Genomic DNA, 21443 nt, shown 5'->3' with positions numbered 1-21443 from the left:
TAGCAGGCTTGTAACTCTAGCAGGCTTGTAACTGTGCATGCATGTCACAGTGTCTGGTGGAACACCAACCTTTTCATTGAGACAAGGCTGAAACATCCATCCATGGGCAAGTCAGTGCCACGTCTTAATTTGTGCAAAATGAAAAGAGTTATGCTGCACATTCAGCAGGCTGTGGTGTAAAATAGGCTCGTTGAAGGGCCATCTTTATTTTATTATCGTTAATGCCTTCTTTAGTGTGCTTATCAATACACGAGCACCTTTCCCCCACTCCTATCGATATAATAATCTTATTAAGTTATACACACGTTTTACTTGATTTTATTGGTCTTTAACTCGTGACACTTCATTCAGGATACATGGAGTTAACCCTGAGTAAGCCTGCCCAGGTGCAGGTTAGTTCTGGATTTGTTGCCATAGAAATGTACCTGGCTAACTTTGGTCAACTCTAAGTTCAACTTGGGATAACTGGTCGTGGTACCAGTTATCCCGAATTGAACTCAGAGTTGACCAAAGTTACCTCGCTAACTCCTCAAACCACATACGTAGTATAGGGCTCAGGACCAGGCCAGCTGTCGAACAACAGTAGTCCCATCACAGAATGAGGTGTAGGTAACCATAACAATTGTATGGGTTTACGTTTCTGGCCACACCAATGCAGCCCGAATCATAGGCTAATGAAGGGCCCAGCATCACAGCTTGTTGTTGAATGTTCTGTATGTGTCACGCCCTGGCCATAGAGTGGATTTTATTCTCTATTTTGGTTAGGCCAGGGTGTGACTACGGTGGGAATTCTAGTTTCTTTATTTCTATTCCTTTGTTTTTGGCCGAGTGTGGTTCCCAATCAGAGGCAGCCCTCTACCGTTGTCTCTGATTGGGAATCGTACTTAGGTAGCCTTTTCTCCACCTGTGTTTTGTGGGAAGTTGTTTTCTGCATACAGAACTATTCATTTTTTTCACTTTGTTTGAGTGTTTTGGTCCATGCCGTCTGAGGAGAAATGTGACAGTATGGCACGTATCCAACTATAGAGTACTGTTTTAGTCAGGGCTTGTTACAGATGATTTGAATTATCATTGTTGTCTGAAACAAATAGTTACACTTCCATGACAATGTAGAACCTAGACCTATTGAAACATTAAATCATCTCCACGAGAATGCCCATCTTGACAATATACTAATGATCTATATTGCACATCACAGAAATGTGAACTTCTGATTAGGTCGCTGAAAAAGAACTAGAGCATTTACAGAAAGCCAAAACCAGCCTGTTTAGTCAGACTTTAGATTCAGTTTCTCTAAACCTGTGTGTTAACACTGGGATTCATTTAGTAATATCCTTGCATTAACGTGTTTTTACATAGTAAGAACAGTAGCATAGTTTCCATTGCATAGTAGGCCTTGTGGAGTTGACATAAACGGAATAGTGGTCAGTTCCTGTTCCACGTGTAGAAAAACAAACAACTCCATATTGCTTATAGTAGTACGTAAACAACACGTCAATACAAACAGTGCGGTTACTTTTCTTGTTACAGTATTAGTACTCATGTAGGTCTATAAAGTGTTACCAGAACAGTTTAAATGACAGAGTTGGACAACTTGTTGTGAGGAAAGTAATGATATCCCAGGGACCCAGGCCTACAGAACTGACTATTTCTAGTAGCCTATGCAGCAAACCACTTGATTTTGAAAACACCCAAATGTGACAACACGGCTGTTTGCGACTTCTGTTGAATGGATACAATGTTTAATGTGCGGCCTTGGCTAGTTACTTTGTACCACTAGGCTATATTTCGCAATGTTACAATAACTCGATACATTTTTTCGTAGTACGGCCAAACTGAACTCAGCAGTCTTACTAGACGAGTTGTTTTTTTTATCACGACTGTTTCGCCAACATCGAACAGATGGCACAACAAAAAGTAATAGCCGAGGTTGCCTACACTCGGCCTACAGCAAATACTATTCATCTGTCAGACAATGTTATTGCTTTAGTATTCGAATGTCCTAAAACGTCTCTTTACCACGTTACAATACGCAACCCTTAAAATTCAAGCCCAAACCATGCCCAGAGAAGTGTGGTGAACTTTTGTCAGGAGAACTTACCAGCTATCTTCCTCCTTGTACCTTTTGTGCCTCTTGTTTTCTCCCAGCCGTTGTTGTCCCGTAGGCCTACCTCTAACTAAATTACACAAGTGGCTGAATGCGAAGGTTCAAAACGCCAGCTGTCGTACAGTGTGCATATGAATTTCTTTAGAAAGAGGGCTGAAACTTTTCTTCTTCAGTTTCTCTTCCTTTCCTCCCCCACCGCCCCCTTTTTACAAACACAAAAAAAGCCACTTCCGCGAACAAATGGTAATGTCATTTGCCTTGGCCGCTAGTGCCACTCAGTTTGTGTGGTTCTTTGCACCTGGCCCGCGGTTGATCGGCCTTGACAGAAAGGGTTTGCGCAAAACGATAATTTCCCACAATAACAATCCAGCCTACGGTATAACCGAGTAAACTGACATTAAACCACATACACACAGTCTTTATTGAGTCACACATTATTATTTGCATAGTGCAACTGAATTGCCTACGTTATAGGCTACAACTTTCTTGACCGAGGAGCACGAGAACAAACCAGGATAGCAGATCATAATGTTTATGATTGGATCACTGAGGCCAAATAATGTTGTATTGTATTTGATTATATTCCGTTATTTTGTATTTTATTACACTCAATTATATTCCACAGTCCTATATTTTATTCTATCCCATTTTTCAATTAATCTCAACAACTCAACTCTATTCAATTGTTTTGCCTGTTCAATAATAGAATAGGCCCTTACTGAATAGGTAAAATATGATAAATAGCCTATACTCTAGATAATTCCATGAAGCCCAGTCATTTATGCATAGTGAATACTGTTCAATGGAGTCATCTGCTGGTATATACCATATTCGCACACGCACACGCACAGCTTAATATTTGTATTTGACAGTACTAGAAAATAAAAACATTTAAATGTACGAGACGATCCAGAGCGATTTACAGTAGTGAGTGCATATTAATTGTACTGGTCCAACGTGTGAATCGAACCTACAACCCAAGCGCCATGCTCTACCAGCTACAAAAGACTGTCTGCATATCTACAAAGGGTACATTCTACCGCCTACCTATTGTTTTTCTTATGGTTTATCACACATCAATGTAAGAATTGTAATCTCTGTTGTGGATAGGCTTAAAACACGTGTTTCGAGGCTAATATAATAATAATGTTATAATCATAAAATAATATTTTAGGCATACTCCGGGTGTATGTTATCAGGGTCTTGTCTCGAAGGGATAAGGTTGTGACATTTGACATCAAAAGTATTTTTTATTTTAGCTAATCCTAACTCTTTTCCTAACCTTGATTTAGTTCTCATAACCTACTGCTCACGTAATGCTAAACCTACTACGAAAAAAGTTGTATCCCTTCTAGACAAAACATGATATCTGTGGAACACTGCACACCCTGTACTTCCGCTACACAAATAGCGTGGTCAATTTCCGTCCCGCCTTCTTACAGCTCATTGGCTTTTTGGATTCAGAGATGGCACTTTATTGCTCCGGATTGGCTCGCCAGAGCCACCCAGTGTTTGAAGGGCATGCAGTTTGTCGGCTAATACATAACGAGGACGTATGCGACTTTAGGGTAAGCACTTGTCTGTTGATTACACAGGTTGTCAAAGACATGATTGTTGCTATCTATTGTCACAGCAGAGATACATTATAATCAGTAGAAAGTGTATTACGTTGCCATTAAACTAATGATCATGTTTACATTCAGACGTTGCGCAGGGGGTATCAAAGCTAGCTGTTAGCCTATGATGTCTAATCAAATATGGTGGATAAATGAAGATATCTTACGCAGGCCGTTTACCTTTGAAAACAGTTGTCATAGTTCCGGTCTGCTTTAGGGTTAGCAGCTGGATCTGGTTTGCTTAGTTCATTGACCTAATATGAACCGTCAAAAAATTTGCGAGGGGGATGTCTCGCTTCCTTTTACCGTCTCCGGTCCAATGCAATGGTTGTGGATGGGGCTGGCTTGTTCCTCGCCGAGTGACCGTGGTGAAATCACCATTTACTATAGATAGGCAGGTGGCTTATAACTACAGCAGATGTTTAGCTTGAACTTAGACAGCAACATAAATTTCAGCCACCATAACTTCATCAAGTTAATGCTTGGATTTCAAATAGAATAGGTTGCTCACTGGACAATCATTTATGGTGAAATCCTGTGTAACACTCCTCTGATCTCCCTTCCCGTCTTATGCAAATAAGATGACAAACAGCTGTTCTCCTTATTGGTGTCCAATGACTACATTTTGATCTTATTGGAACAAGTATGTACAGCATTCTCCCCTTCTTTCTCCCTCTACTACTCCATAACTCACCCTCCATGTCTCTCTCCCTCCCTATCTCCTTCCCTGCCTCCCTCTCTAGTTGTTTCTCTTCCCCCACTCTTTCTGTCTCAGGTCTGGATGCTGCAGACTGTGTCCAGGCTGAGTAGAGCAGCGGTGCGTGTGAGGAGAGTGGCCGCCCAGGTCCAGGTCACCACTGTAACCATGGCCCAGAATCACCAGAGCTGCGGTACCTCCTGTCAACAGAATGGGGGTGCTGTCACAGCAGCCATTCTCATCATCGGGGACGAGATACTCAAGGTGATACTGGAGATGAGGGCTTGCTACTAGAGGTCGACCGATTTAATCAGAGTGGCCGATTTAATTAGGGCCGATTTCAAGTTTTCATTACTATCGGAAATCGGTATTTTTGGGTGCCAATTTTGCAGATTATTTTATTATAATAACTTTTAAATACCTTTATTTAACTAGGCAAGTCAGTTAAGAACACATTCTTATTTTCAATGACGGCCTAGGAACGGTGGGTTAACTGCCTTGTTCAGGGGCAGAACGACAGATTTTCACCTTGTCAGCTCGGGGAATTCAATCTTGCAACCTGCCTCTCGTTGCACTCAACAAGGACACTGCCTGTTAGGCGAATGCAGTAGAATCCAAGGTAAGTTGCTAGCTAGCATTAAACTTATAAAAAATCAATCAATCATAATCACTAGTTATAACTACACATGGTTGATGATATTACTAGTTTATCTAGCGTGTCCTGCGTTGCATATAATCGATGCAATGCTGGGGGATGATTTAACAAATGCGCATTTGCGAAAAAAGCACAATCGTTGGACGACTGTACCTAACCATAAACACCAATGCCTTTCTTAAAATCAATACACAGAAGTATATATTTTTACACCTACATATTTAGCTAAAAGAAATCCAGGTTAGCAGGCAATATTAACCAGGTGAAATTGTGTCACTTCTCTTGTGTTCATTGCATGCAGAGTCAGGGTATATGCAACAGTTTGGGCAGCCTGGCACATCGCGAACCAATTTGCCAGAATTATGACATAACATTGAAGGTTGTGCAATGTAACAAGAATATTTAGACTTAGGGATGCAACCCGTTAGATAAAATACAGAACGGTTCCGTATTTCACTGAAATAATAAACGTTTTGTTTTCGAAATGATAGTTTCCAGATTCGACCATATTAATGACCAAAGGCTTGTAACTACACATGTTATAATTAAGTCTATGATTTGATAGAGCAGTCTGACTGTTACACTGGCAATACTGTAGTGCCTATAAGAACATCCAATAGTCAAAGGTATATGAAATACAAATGGTATATATAGAGAGAGAGTCCTATAAATCCTATATTAACTACAACCTAAAACCTCTTACCTTGGAATATTGAAGTCTCATGTTTAAAGGAACCACCAACTTTCATATGTTCTCATGTTCTGAGCAAGGACCTCAAATGTTAGCTTTTTCACATGGCACATATTGCACTTTTACTCCTCCAACACTTTGTTTTTGCATTATTTAAACCAAATTGAACATGTTTCATTAGTTATTTGAGGCTAAATTGATTTTTATTGATGTATTATATTAAGTTAAAATGTGTTCATTCAGTATTGTTGTAATTGTCATTATTACAAATAAATAAATACAAATTGGCCGATTTTAATTGGTATCGGCTTTTTTTTGGTCCTCCAATAATCGGTATCGGCGGTGAAAAATCACGATCGGTCGACCTCTACTTGGTACTGAGTGGAATATGCCTGATCTCTGAAAATAAACTCTTCCCCAAGTCCCTATCTCTTAGGAGTTAGCTAATCTAAAGAGTTTCTCTCCCTCCCTCTACCCCCCCACTCTCTCTCAGGGTCACACGGTGGACACTAACAGCGCCTTCCTGTTGCGAGCTCTGAGGAAGCTGGGAGTGTGTGTCCAGCGTGTCACAGTAATCCCAGACCAGCAGGAGGTCATCTCTAAGGAGGTAGCCCTCCTGGCCCCACAGTACACACACCTGCTCACCTCTGGGGGAATAGGCCCCACCCATGACGACGTCACCTTCGAGGGTGTTGCCATGGCGTTCGAGGAGGAACTGCATGCCCACCCGGAGCTGACCCGTTTGGTGGAGGAGTTCTTTGGGGTGGTGGATAGGGAGAATGCAGCCATGAAGCTAGCCATGGTCCCCCGCTCGGCCAAGCTCAACTACGGCACTGACCCTCAGACTGGACAGCCACTACGCTACCCACTGGTCAGTGGCTGCCTACTGTTAAGCAAAAAATATATTTTGGTATTTTTTCCTCATTAGTCCACTGTTGATACAGTCCCTAAATTCTTTGAATGTTAGCAGTCAAGTCAAGATGTAAAACATCACTTGCCACATCATCATTATGATGCAAAATGCATCATGTTATTCCTTTAACATGTAAGGGATAAACACCCAGGTTCTGTACATTACCTTGGGAACAACGGACGGCACAGTGGCAGGCGGCGCCAACTAGCTACAGCAACTCAGTCCCGACCTCTGCAGCCGAATAACAGCAAAGTTTATTTTCTTTAAGCTGTTTATCCCGCTTATACCACATTTGTCAATGAAAACAATACTAAGCACACATTTACCGGTAGAAATAAAATGTTTTTGTTGATATATAAGCAAATTCATACTCCTATTTTGGTTGCTACAGACTCAACCCAGTGGATCGTTATGATTAGTTCGATATTTATGGACGTGACCCAGTTGTTTGTTCTTTGTCCCGTTGCCATGCTCACTGCCAACGTTCTTATCCCTTGCTTGCTAGCTAGCCAGACACAGTCACAAACTTTTCAGCCAGAATAACAGCAAAGTAGATGTTTTCTAGTGACATTCATTTGAATAAATCGATAACAATGAGCTGATAATGCCCGACTTTGCCTGGTATAGCTAGAAAAGTTTGCCTTCTCGTCAGGACACCCGACACTGTTCATTACGAGGAGATCGCATTGCATATCAAACACTAGGCTAGAAGCTAGTTACAGTGGGGCAAAAAAGTATTTAGTCAGCCACCAATTGTGCAAGTTCTCCCACTTAAAAAGATGAGGCCTTTAATTTTCACCATAGGTACACTTCAACTATGACAGACAAAATGAGAAAATAATCCAGAAAATCACATCGTAGGATTTTTAATGAATTTATTTGCAAATTATGGTGGAAAATAAGTATTTGGTCACCGACAAAGAAGCAAGATTTTTGGCTCTCACAGACCTGTAACTTCTTTAAGAGGCTCCTCTGTCCTCCACTCGTTACCTGTATTAATGGCACCTGTTTGAACTTGTTATCAGTATAAAAGACACCTGTCCACAACCTCAAACAGTCACACTCCAAACTCCACTATGGCCAAGACCAAAGAGCTGTCAAAGGACATCAGAAACAAAATTGTAGACCTGCACCAGACTGGGAAGACTGAATCTGCAACAGGTAAGCAGCTTGGTTTGAAGAAATCAACTGCGGGAGCAATTATTAGGAAATGGAAGACATACAAGATCATTGATAATCTCCCCTGATCTGGGGCTCCACGCAAGATCTCACCCCGTGGGGTCAAAATGATCATAAGAACGGTGAGCAAAAATCCCAGACCCCACTGGGGGACCTAATGATTATTATTTTTTTAAATTTAACCTATATTTAACCAGGTAGGCAAGTTGAGAACAAGTTCTCATTTACAATTGCGACCTGGCCAAGATAAAGCAAAGCAGTTCGACACATACAACGACACAGAGTTACACATGGTGTAAAACAAACATACAGTCAATAATACAGTATAAACAAGTCTATATATGATGTGAGCAAATGAGGTGAGATAAGGGAGGTAAAGGCAAAAAAAGGCCATGGTGGCAAAGTAAATACAATATAGCAAGTAAAACACTGGAATGGTAGATTTGCAATGGAAGAATGTGCAAAGTAGAAATAAAAAATAATGGGGTGCAAAGGAGCAAAATAAAATAAATAAATACAGTAGGGAAAGAGGTAGTTGTTTGGGCTAAATGATAGGTGAGCTATGTATAGGTGCAGTAATCTGTGAGCTGCTGTGACAGTTGGTGCTTAAAGCTAGTGAGGGAGATAAGTGTTTCCAGTGTCAGAGATTTTTGTAGTTCGTTCCAGTCATTGGCAGCAGAGAACTGGAAGGAGAGGCGGCCAAAGAAATAATTGGTTTTGGGGGTAACTAGAGAGATATACCTGCTGGAGCGTGTGCTACAGGTGGGAGATGCTATGGTGACCAGCGAGCTAAGGGGGGACTTTACCTCGCAGGGTCTTGTAGATGACATGGAGCCAGTGGGTTGGCGACGAGTATGAAGCGAGGGCCAGCCAACGAGAGCGTACAGGTCGCAATGGTGGTTAGTATATGGGGCTTTGGTGACAAAACGGATGGCACTGTGATAGACTGCATCCAATTTGTTGAGTAGGGTATTGGAGGCTATTTTGTAAATGACATCGCCAAAGTCGAGGATTGGTAGGATGGTCAGTTTTACAAGGATATGTTTGGCAGCATGAGTGAAGGATGCTTTGTTGCGAAACAGGAAGCCAATTCTAGATTTAACTTTGGATTGGAGATGTTTGATATGGGTCTGGAAGGAGAGTTTACAGTCTAACCAGACACCTAAGTATTTGTTGTTGTCCACTTATACTAAGTCAGAGCCGTCCAGAGTAGTGATGTTGGACGGGCGGGTAGGTGCAGGTAGCGATCGGTTGAAGAGCATGCATTTAGTTTTACTTGTATTTAAGAGCAATTGGAGGCCACGGAAGAAGAGTTGTATGGCATTGAAGCTTGCCTGGAGGGTTGTTAACAGTGTCCAAAGAAGGGCCAGAAGTATACAGAATGGTGTCGTTTGCATAGAGGTGGATCAGAGACTCACCAGCAGCAAGAGCGACCTCATTGATGTATACAGAGAAGAGAGTCGGTCCAAGAATTGAACCCTGAGGCACCCCCATAGAGACTGCCAGAGGTCCGGACAGCAGACACTCCGATTTGACACACTGAACTCTATCAGAGAAGTAGTTGGTGAACCAGGCGAGGCAATCATTTGAGAAACCAAGGCTGTCGAGTCTGCCGATGAGGATGTGGTGATTGACAGAGTCGAAAGCCTTGGCCAGATCAATGAATACGGCTGCACAGTAATGTTTCTTATCGATGGCAGTTAAGATATCATTTAGGACCTTGAGCGTGGCTGAGGTGCACCCATGACCAGCTCTGAAACCAGATTGCATAGCAGAGAAGGTATGGTGAGATTCGAAATGGTTGGTAATCTGTTTGTTGACTTGGCTTTCGAAGACCTTAGAAAGGCATGGTAGGATAGATATAGGTCTGTAGCAGTTTGGGTCAAGAGTGTCCCCCCCTTTGAAGAGGGGGATGACCGCAGCTGCTTTCCAATCTTTGGAAATCTCAGACGACATGAAAGAGAGGTTGAACAGGCTAGTAATAGGGGTGGCAACAATTTCGGCAGATAATTTTAGAAAGAAAGGGTCCAGATTGTCTAGCCCGGCTGATTTGTAGGGGTCCATATTTTGCAGCTCTTTCAGAACATCAGCTGAACGGATTTGGGAGAGGGAGAAATGGGGAAGGCTTGGGCGAGTTGCTGTGGGTGGTGCAGTGCTGTTGACCGGGGTAGGAGTAGCCAGGTGGAAAGCATGGCCAGCTGTAGAAAAATGCTTATTGAAATTCTCAATTATGGTGGATTTATCAGTGGTGACAGTGTTTCCTATCTTCAGTGCAGTGGGCAGCTGGGAGGAGGTGTTCTTATTCTCCATGGACTTTACAGTGTCCCAGAACTTTTTTGAGTTAGTGTTGCAGGAAGCAAATTTCTGCTTGAAAAAGCTAGCCTTGGCTTTTCTAACTGCCTATGTATAATGGTTTCTAGCTTCCCTGAACAGCTGCATATCACGGGGGCTGTTCGATGCTAATGCAGAACGCCATAGGATGTTTTTGTGTTGGTTAAGGGCAGTCAGGTCTGGGGAGAACCAAGGGCTATATCTGTTCCTGTTTCTACATTTCTTGAATGGGGCATGTTTATTTAAGATGGTTAGGAAGGCATTTAAAAAAAATATCCAGGCATCCTCTACTGACGGGATGAGATTAATATCCTTCCAGGGTACCCCGGCCAGGTCGATTAGAAAGGCTTGCTCGCTGAAGTGTTTCAGGGAGCGTTTTACAGTGATGAGTGGAGGTCGTTTGACCGCTGACCCATTACGGATGCAGGCAATGAGGCAGTGATCGCTGAGATCTTGGTTGAAGACAGCAGAGGTGTATTTTAGAGAGCAAGTTGGTTAAGATGATATCTATGAGGGTGCCCGTGTTTAAGGCTTTGGGAAGGTACCTGGTTGGTTCATCGATAATTTGTGTGAGATTGAGGGCATCAAGCTTAGATTGTAGGATGGCTGGGGTGTTAAGCATGTTCCAGTTTAGGTCGCCTAGCAGCACGAGCTCTGAAGATAGATGGGGGGGCAATCAGTTCACATATGGTGTCCAGAGCACAGCTGGGGGCAGAGGGTGGTCTATAGCAGGCAGCAACGGTGAGAGACTTGTTTTTGGAGAGGTGGATTTTTAAAAGTAGAAGTACAAATTGTTTGGGTATAGACCTGGATAGTAGGACAGAACTCTGCAGGCTATCTTTGCAGTAGATTGCAACACCGCCCCCTTTGGCAGTTCTATCTTGTCTGAAAATGTTGTAGTTTGGAAATAAAATTTCAGAATTTTTGGTGGTCTTCCTAAGCCAGGATTCAGACACAGCTAGAACATCCGAATGACCTGCAGAGAGCTGGGACCAAAGTAACAAAGCCTACCATCAGTAACACACTACGCCGCCAGGGACTCAAATCCTGCAGTGCCAGACGTGTCCCCCTGCTTAAGCCAGTACACGTCCAGGCCCATCTGAAGTTTGCTGGAGAGCATTTGGATGATCCTGAAGAAGATTGGGAGAATGTCATATGGTCAGATGAAACCAAAATATAACTTTTTGGTAAAAACTCAACTTGCCATGTTTGGAGGACAAAGAATGCTGAGTTGCATCCAAAGAACACCATACCTACTGTGAAGCATGGGGGTGGAAACATCATGCTTTGGGGCTGTTTTTCTGCAAAGGGACCAGGACGACTGATCCGTGTAAAGGAAAGAAGGAATGGGACCATGTATCGTGAGATTTTGAGTGAAAACCTCCTTCCATCAGCAAGGGCATTAAAGATGAAACGTGACTGGGTCTTTCAGCATGACAATGAACCCAAACACACCGCCCGGTCAACGAAGGAGTGGTTTCGTAAGAAGCATTTCAAGGTCCTGGAGTGGCCTAGCCAGTAGAGAATCTTTGGAGGGAGTTGAAAGTCCGTGTTGCCCAGCAACAGCCCCAAAACATCACTGCTCTAGATGGAGCAATGGGCCAAAATACCAGCAACAGTGTGTGAAAACCTTGTGAAGACTTACAGAAAACGTTTGCCAACAAAGTATATATAACAAAGTATTGAGATAAACTTTTGTTATTGACCAAATACTTATTTTCCACCATAATTTGCAAATAAATTCATAAAAAATCCTACAATGTGATTTTCTGGATTTTTTTTCTCATTTTGTCTGTCATAGTTGAAGTGTACCTATGATGAAAATTACAGGCTTCTCTCATCTTTTTAAGTGGGAGAACTTGCACAATTGGTGGCTGACTAAATACTTTTTTGCCCCACTGTAAATAGTTTGTTGCTGGCATACCTGTCAATATGACAACCAAATAAAATAAATACCAGTTGCTGAAAACAGCTAGAGACATGTGGCAGGATTTGACAGCATGGTGCCACTTGTGTCATGACTGCAAAAGTAGGGCCCAATGTTCCCTCAAAACATTTTTGGCACTCAGCATTTCACGTGAAGACTGAGGCTGTACTTGTTTTAAGTTACAGTTTCAGACAGTGGTCAACTAGGCTACTGTGGCTGTTTGATCATAATGTAGGCCTACCAGAGTGGCATACCATCAAAAACAATCGAGAAAATGCATCCCATAATATTTGTACATGGAAATAGCTGTTCTATCAGCCTATAGTAGCAGCCAATGTGTGGTACTCAATGTAGTCCTACTTTCCATGACACTTTTGAAAAAACATGCAGGGCTTGACATTAAGGTGACTGAAAATGTTGTTTGATGCAAGAAACCACTTTACAAAATAAAATGCATTATTATTCCCATACCATTATTACAGAGAATTAAACAAATTATGCTACCCTCTGCCTATTGGCTACTTATCTTATTCAAGCTGGTCTCAAAATACAACACTGCCTCTTTTTAAGACAAAAAAAGCTCTTTACCTGACTTGCATCTCAAAGATGGCTAGACATGTACACATTTTGTGCTCATGTAGAAAATAACCACTCCCCCATTGCTGACGACAAATGATCTATAACTGGACTAATAACTCAACTAGCGGAGGACGTGAACAAATGTGCACAAGTGGCTAAAGGCAGCTCACACCTTTGATCTCAAAACAAGCTCATCTACTCACGACTGCTTATGCTGTAAACCAGGGGTGTCAAAGTCAAATGGACGGAGGGCCAAATAAAAAATTTAGCTACAAGCCGAGGGCCGGACTGTTCGAATGTTCATTGAAAAAATTTTAAATGACGCATATAGTCTAGTGAACCTAATTGAACCTACTGAAAACCTAACAAATATATTCCAATATGATCAGATAAATAAAGCAATATTTTCTTATGGCTCTGTCAGTAATCTTTAATTTTCAACAGACACAAAAGACAAATTTCCTTTATATAAAAATCCCCATAACATGAACATTAAATGAAAGAAACCGGTATTCAAGGCACCATCAGTAGCCTATATTTTCTATTTTAGCAAAAGTGGGCTAAATTTACTTCAAAGAAAAAAACAATAATAGCAATTTTCTATCATCCACTCAACTGAAATATTTTTAAAATATAATTGGATTGAAATGCAATAAAATAAAGTGCAAAAATCTATTAATCAAAAACAACACTTTGTTTAAGGAGAAGTAACATGCAGTGAAAACAAATATTAAACTTTAACTTTTAAACTTGAACTGAGTAAAAACTCTAAATATGTGATTGCACAGTAATGTTCACTTGTTTGAGGTTGAGGGTGATACTTGGTGGTGTCCCATCTTTTCCACAAGTTCATCAATGTTCGGGGTAAGGCTCTGAGCTGAGGAAATCCTCAGAATTGAGTGGAGGTGTTCAGCAGTAAGTCGACTTCTGTGTGATGTTTTGTTCAGGTTCATCAAAGAAAAAAGTTGTTCACACAGGTATGTGCTGCCAAACATAGACAACGTTTGAGCAGCCTGGATGCGCAGCTGGGGCATTGTGTCGGGGAGGAAACGGGCGAACTCCGCAGCACCCACTGCCGCCCCTCCGTAAATGGCCGGGCTGATTTAGCGATCTCTTCTGCCAAAATAAAACTGGCCTTGACAGCAGCCTGGCCTTGTGATTTGGCTTTTTTGAACAGAGCCTGTCGAGATTTGAGGCCTCGTTTTAATTCCTCTGCCTTTTGTAGCCTTTGTTCCATGTCCATATTCTTGTTTTTGTCCGCGTGTTTCGTTTCATAATGTCGTCTCAGATTATACTCTTTCAGTACCGCCACACTTTCTCCACACAGAAGACACACAGGTTTTCCAGCTACCTCCGTGAACATATACTCCGACTCCCACCTTGTTTGAAACCCCGGTTCTCAGTGTCCACCTTCCGTTTTGCCATTTTTGATGGGTATCTGAAAGTTAATTTTACTGTGATGCTGACGACTGCTGTGCCAATAAATATTGAAATGAAGCAGCCTACTGCTCGGTGCGTCACCGTTGCATTGTGGGAAATGTAGTATTGGTGCGTGTAAAAGATCTGCGGGCTGCCGGCTTGCTGCGGTCTGCGGGCCGGTTCTAATAATAAATCAAGATCATCCCAGGGGCCGTAAAAAACCTTCTCGCGGGCCGGATGTGGCCCGCGGGCCTTGACTCTGACATATGTGCTGTAAACGGTCCAGTTCAAAGTGAATGGCACAGATCCATATATGGAAAACAAAAAGGATAACGCCGCACACTGCTGCTCATGCTCCCAGGTGATTTTATTTAGAACAACGTTCCCTTAAGTATTTATCGGGCTTCCATATCCCATGTGGGGGTGGAAGGTCCTAAATATAGGGGCAGTACTCAGTGATATCACTTAGTGAAACTGTTTGGGAGCAGTGTGCAGCGTTTTCCATAAATTCACCTGCGAAAAGTACCTGGATGTGCGTATGTTCTTCAGCTTTTGTACAGATCCATATATGGCAATGGTCTATTTGCATATAGGCTAATGCTGCTCTGATTGGTTATGCCACAGGTCTGTGTAGAGTAAGGACTGAGTAGTGCATGTCAATTCAACAGAATCCTACTCCGATGCGTTCTGCCTAACAAAAAATCTCTTGCATAGTTATTAGTTTTGGATACTAAGTATGTTGCATTGAAAGTGGCTAATATTGTGTTGATTCAATCACAATTCCCACAGTAAAGGGAAACATTCATAGTGTTAACTAAGTGGGAAAAATTCTAGAAAGTTAAATTCAATTTCATGCTTCTCTGTGCAGACTGATATTTCTACTGTGTCACGCCTGTGCACATGCACAGTTTAGAGGGAACATTGGTATTGTCCAGAGAGATTCATGTTCATCACTCACCACATTAGGTCATCAGATGCTTAAAAAAAATGTCTCTGCAAAAACAAATTAATGCCAGCAAGTGAAGTTTTTTTTCTTTCTCGTTGGACCTGCGTTTACAGTTTATCCAATTTCAGTTTGTGTAGTTGTTGGTTTAGCTTCCTGTAGCAAGTACGGTCCTGCATGTGTAGGCACATATTGCGCACTGATTGCAAGGCGTCCCGATATCTTTTCCAACTGTCCAGTTATCTGGTTTTAATGTCCATTCTAGAATGCCCTTCTAGCCAATCTGAAATGAGTATACTTCAACGCTGTAGTATAACATGATATCATGTAGAAAACATGAACGTTCTACCTGATGGTCAGTGTCTGAAACCAGGTAAAATATATTTGAATGATAGGAGATATGAGTGCGTTGGAGCCACCGGCTTTAAGAGTCTGGAGATGCTTGATGTCATGCTAGTCGTGGTTCTGACTCCGTGTCTGACATTCCCAGGTGAGTGTGCGTAACGTCTACATCTTCCCTGGGATCCCGTCTCTGTTGGAGAGAGCCTTCAACGGCCTGGAGCACCTGTTCGCTGGCTCGGGGACCACCTTCCACACACGAGAGGTGAGGTGACCAACCGTCTGACTCCACTACAATACAGTGGACAGGATGTTTTCAACAGACAAACGTCGCTTCACTCCCGGTCCTGGAGACCCACAGGGTGTGCAGGCTTGTGTTCCATCTCACATTTACCACATCTGACTCAAGTTATGGACTAATCATCAAGACCTTGATGAGCTGAATCAGCTGTGTTTGTCCTGGGTTGGAGCAAAGCCTGCACAGGACCACTGCTGCAATGGATGCCTACTATAATGTTATGTATTCTCCGTGTTGTGTTGTAGGTGTTTGTAGATGCAGACGAGGCGTTGATCGCCCCGGTGCTGACCCGCCTGCAGGTTGGCTGGGGGAAGAGGGTGGCTCTGGGCTCCTACCCTGACTGGCTCAGTAACTACCACCGGGTCAGGCTGGTGCTGGATTCAGACATCTCTGAGGAGGTGGAGAAGGCCCGGGCTCAGCTGCTGGAGGAGATGCCCAAAGGCAGTGTGGTTCCCCTGGTCACGGACCCTGTGTCCATCGCTACTGAGGAGGTCTACACACTGGCCAACAGCGGTGTGTGTGTGTGTGTGTGTGTGTGTGTGAGAGAGAGCAAAGGAGTGAGAGGTGGTGGAGGGACGGACAGCTAGAGTACCCATAAAAAATCAGTGACTACATTTCCCGTGACCCCAACTGTCTGTATGAACTCAATCTCCCATAGGCACACCGCTGGGTGATAAAGTGGCAAACGCTCTGAAGACCATAGAGACTGCTCTGGATCAGTATTCGGCAGGGGAGATCTGTGTGGGCTTCAATGGAGGCAAAGACTGCACTGCTCTTCTACATCTATATTACGCTGCACTGAAACGGTGAGAGAGAGAGAGGGAAATAGACAGTTTTCTGTCTACACAGAATGAAGGAATGAGACGATATGTGACTTTTAACCCATATTGTGTTCTCCGGTCTGAATTGATTGTTTACTGGGAAAATCTAGCTCGTATTTATTCTCTCTCTCTCCCCCTCCCTCACAGGCTGTATCCGGAGGGTAAGGACAAGGTAAAGGCTCTGTACATTCGCATCGTCTCTCCCTTCCCAGAGATGGAGAGATTCCTCCAGGACACAATAAAGAGGTAAGCTATCGGTCTCTGTAGTTATCTGCATCTGCATTGCATCTTTGAGTTTGAGCAGTATTATTATACAGAGACTTTGGCTCACTATTTAGCAGAGCTCCATCCTGTCTCCCATAGGTATGACCTGGAGATTTTCTCAGTGGAGGGCAGTATTCGGCAGGCATTGAGTGAGGTACAGGAGAGGAGGCCGGAGCTGAGAGCTGTGTGTATGGGCACCAGGAGGAGTGACCCCTACTCACACACACTCACACCCATGTGTCTCACTGACCCTGGATGGCCAGACTACATGAGGGTCAACCCCCTGCTGGTGAGACATGATGCTTACAATGTTCCCTTTCTGACGGTGTGTGTGAGATATACTTCTAATGCTCTCTTCCTCCCTCTCTTTCTCATTCTCTCTCTTGTCTCCCCCCTCTTTTCTCCCTCCCTCTCTCTCTCTCTCTGTCTCTCTCCGTGTCTCTCTTTACCCCTTCTTTCTTGGTTTGTCTGTCTCCATCAGGACTGGACGTATCATGATATCTGGTCATTCCTGAGGACTCTATATGTGCCCTACTGTATTCTATATGATAAAGGGTAAGAAGACATACACACCTTAATCAAGCATGTCCTCTGTTTCCTCTCACTGTCTACTCCCCCGTCCTAGTCTCTGACTGAGTCCTCTGTCCGTCTCCTGACAGGTACACCTCATTGGGCAGCATGGACAACACCTGCCGAAACCCCGCCCTCCAAGTGGTGGATGGGAGGGGCGTGAGCCGCTATAGACCTGCCCACCACTTGGAGAATGAGGAAATGGAGCGCGACTCACGTGAATGATGTCACTTCCTTGTTTGTAACGTCATGTCCTGATCTTTTATCCGCCCTTCCTGTTTGGGGCTCCAGGTAAGAGATGCTTGTAGGGACAGACCTAGGATCAGCATATCCTCCTCAAATCCCAACCTTAACCATTAGACAAAACTGAACATACAGGCAACTTCTGAAGAGAGGAGGAAGGACTTGGAGAGTGAAAGAAAGAGGGAACAGATGGAGGAAAGTGGAACAGACAAAGAACCAGAGACTGATCGCAGAATGAGGGAATTTTGAAGGAAAAGTGTGTGTTTCTGAATGGAAAACATGTGCCTGAGTATGTCTGAGTGGCTTAGAATCTAAAGATATGGATTTACATGGTTTGTAATAAAATATCAATCTGTCACAAGTTTAATTATTGATTAATTATTGGCAAAAGATTGTGAAGGTGCTGATGAGAGAGGGGAGGGAGAGTAATTATTCTGTTGTACATTTTAACAATATTCCTCTGTTCACAATTTTACACGACAAACACCTTCCTAATATTAAGTTGCACCCCCCTTTTCCCTCAGAACTGCCTCAATTCGTTGGGGCATGGACTTTACAAGGTGTCAAGCGTTCCACAGGGATGGTGGCCATGTTGACTTCAATACTCCCCACAGTTGTGTTACGTTGGCTGGATGTCCTTTGGGTGGTGGACCATTTTTGATAAACAGGAAACTGTTGTGTGAAAAACCCAGCAATGTTGCAGTTCTTAACACTCAAACCAGGGCGCCTGGCACTACCATACCCCGTTCAAAGGCACTTCAATATTTACTATTGCCCATTCACCCTTTGAATGCACACATACACAATCTGTCTCAAGGCTTAAAAATCCTTCTTTAACCTGTCTCCTCCCCTTCATCTAAACTGATTGAAGTGGATTTAACATGTGACATCAATACAGGATCATAGCTTTCACCTGGTCAGTCCATGTCATTGAAAGAGCAGGTGTTCTTAATGTTTTGGACACAGTGTATATTATAGCATATTTGTATACTGCAGTGGAGGCACATGGGAAGTGCCGGGAGACGAATGAGGCGGCGCAAAATTGTCCCAGCGTCGTCCGGATTAGGGAGGGTTTGGCCCAGCGTCGTCCGGATTAGCGGAGGGTTTGGCCCAGCGTCGTCCGGATTAGGGGAGGGTTTGGCCCAGTGTCGTCCGGATTAGGGGAGGGTTTGGCCCAGCGTCGTCCGGATTAGGGGAGGGTTTGGCCCAGCGTCGTCCGGATTAGGGGAGAGTTTGGCCCAGCGTCGTCCGGATTAGGGGAGAGTTTGGCCCAGCGTCGTCCGGATTAGGGGAGGGTTTGGCCCAGCGTCGTCCGGATTAGGGGAGGGTTTGGCCCAGCGTCGTCCGGATTAGGGGAGGGTTTGGCCCAGCGTCGTCCGGATTAGGGGAGGGTTTGGCCCAGCGTCGTCCGGATTGGGGGAGAGTTTGGCCCAGCGTCGTCCGGGTTAGGGGAGGGTTTGGCCCAGCGTCGTCCGGATTGGGGGAGAGTTTGGCCCAGCGTCGTCCGGGTTAGGGGAGGGTTTGGCCCAGCGTCGTCCGGATTAGGGGAGGGTTTATTTTATCAGATCCTTTTTAGCCGACATCTGCATAGCGCTTGTTTTGGCCGTGTCGGCGGTGGAACTGCATTAGGGTGGCAGGTAGCCTAGCAGTTAAAGCATTGGAACAGTCACTGAAAGGTTGTTGGTTCAGAAAAATCTGTCTGTGCCCTTGAGTAAAGCGCTTTAACCTTAATGGCTCCTGTAAATTGCTCTGGATAAGAGCATCAGCTAAATGACTCAAATGTAAATCCACAAGCAGCTCCTGGCATTACACCTAAAGTTGACATTGTCATTGGCTGCACAGAGCTGTATTAACAGAAATCCCATGCAGATCTGTTGGAACACTGGAGTGTGAGATGTATGTTAATCTACACCTTGATTAGGATGATAGAAAACCTCATTTCATGATTTTTCAATTTGAGCATGACTATTTCTATATAGCCTACACTTTCTGGTTCTGAACTTCTAACGTGAGTGGGGCGGGGGTGTGGCTTCGTGACAATGATCGTAAGAGCAGCTGTTCACTGGTCCAACCCAGTTCCACTTCCAACATGCCAAAACATCAGCTATGCAGATGTCTGCTATCGCTTGATGTGATTTCATCCATATGGGCCTTAATGTATAGTATATGGTGCAATCTAAAAAGAACTACAGCTACTGCAAAGTAGTCTAATCTACATTCAAACAAGCATGCATCTATGACACCACGACAAAAGACATACCCATAGAGATCCTATTAAAATACAAGAGGGGCTATGTTATAAACCCTCAAAGTTCCAGAATATTGTTATATAATTACTGTATAATTAGGCCAACAATTTATGTAGGTTTTATACACATTTTCTGTATATCTTCCAGAATGTGTGCAACAGACCATAAATATTTCAATGTTTGTTTTCTTGGAAAGCTGTGTGTTATAATGTGATGCATTATCCATACTTACAGTTACATTTACAACTCTTCTAAGTCCTGGCATCAATGGATTTCAGCCAGTGGATTGATTGCATTGTTTGTATGGAATGCTAATAATTGATGCAACTTTTATAGTGCTTTTCTTTACAGAAAATAATGTCAAAGTGCATAAAAAGCTAAATAAGCAAACAACAAATTTAGATGGTAGAGATGGAGATTGCAGCCTTTCGTCCGAAGCCAAAGGAATATTCAATTTAAGGCAGTTTGGATTGAAAGGCAGCAGTGTTGCTTCAGGAGAAAGGCTGGGAGATGAGGCCGTTTAGATTGAAAGGCGGCAGTGTTGCTTCAGGAGAAAGGCTGGGAGATGAGGCCGTTTGGATTGAAAGGCAGCAGTGTTGCTTCAGGAGAAAGGCTGGGAGATGAGGCAGTTTGGATTGAAAGGCAGCAGTGTTGCTTCAGGAGAAAGGCTGGGAGATGAGGCAGTTTGGATTGGAAAGGCAGTGTAGCTTCAGGGGAGGGGGCATCGATGGCAGAGCCAGAGAGAAACAGACAGTCTGACAAACAGGCCCAGAGTGCTTCATCAGTACACCACAGCTGCATCTCCGACGGTCATTTCCTCTATAGGACCCACTCCTCCGTAGCTACTGCTCCTCCACTGCCCAACATGTAGCACCCACCTAGGTGATGCCACAGCTGCATCTCCCACGGTCAGTTCCTCTATAGGACCCAGTCCTCCGTAGCTACTGCTCCTCCACTGCCCAACATGTAGCACCCACCTAGGTGATGCCACAGCTGCATCTCCCACGGTCAGTTCGTCTATAGGACCCACTCCTCCGTAGCTACTGCTCCTCCACTGCCCAACATGTAGCACCCACCTAGGTGATGCCACAGCTGCATCTCCCACGGTCAGTTCCTCTATAGGACCCAGTCCTCCGTAGCTACTGCTCCTCCACTGCCCAACATGTAGCACCCACCTAGGTGATGCCACATCTGCATCTCCCACGGTCAGTTCCTCTATAGGACCCACTCCTCCGTAGCTACTGCTCCTCCACTGCCCAACATGTAGCACCCACCTAGGTGATGCCACAGCTGCATCTCCGACGGTCAGTTCGTCTATAGGACCCACTCCTCCGTAGCTACTGCTCCTCCACTGCCCAACATGTAGCACCCACCTAGGTGATGCCACAGCTGCATCTCCCACGGTCAGTTCCTCTATAGGACCCAGTCCTCCGTAGCTACTGCTCCTCCACTGCCCAACATGTAGCACCCACCTAGGTGATGCCACAGCTGCATCTCCGACGGTCAGTTCGTCTATAGAACCCACTCCTCCGTAGCTACTGCTCCTCCACTGCCCAACATGTAGCACCCACCTAGGTGATGCCACAGCTGCATCTCCGACGG

General features: G+C 44.0%; 1 protein-coding gene across 1 annotated transcript; it reads left to right on the top strand.

The window, feature by feature from the left end:
* Positions 1–3582: 3582 nt before the first annotated feature.
* On the top strand, positions 3583–17959 carry LOC135520726 (FAD synthase-like). The gene is made up of 10 exons (XM_064946487.1): positions 3583–3675; positions 4467–4684; positions 6260–6637; positions 15548–15661; positions 15940–16207; positions 16353–16500; positions 16663–16761; positions 16879–17068; positions 17261–17334; positions 17439–17959. Exons 2-10 carry the CDS (start codon positions 4505–4507, stop codon positions 17572–17574), a joined length of 1587 nt encoding a protein of 528 aa, XP_064802559.1. The 5' UTR covers positions 3583–3675; positions 4467–4504; the 3' UTR covers positions 17575–17959.
* Positions 17960–21443: the final 3484 nt, after the last annotated feature.

Source organism: Oncorhynchus masou, chromosome 29 (assembly GCF_036934945.1).
Source record: "Oncorhynchus masou masou isolate Uvic2021 chromosome 29, UVic_Omas_1.1, whole genome shotgun sequence".
In the NCBI taxonomy this organism is placed as follows: domain Eukaryota; kingdom Metazoa; phylum Chordata; class Actinopteri; order Salmoniformes; family Salmonidae; genus Oncorhynchus; species Oncorhynchus masou.
Note: the sequence above shows the minus strand (reverse complement) of the source record. Positions and strands in the feature narration are given on the sequence as shown.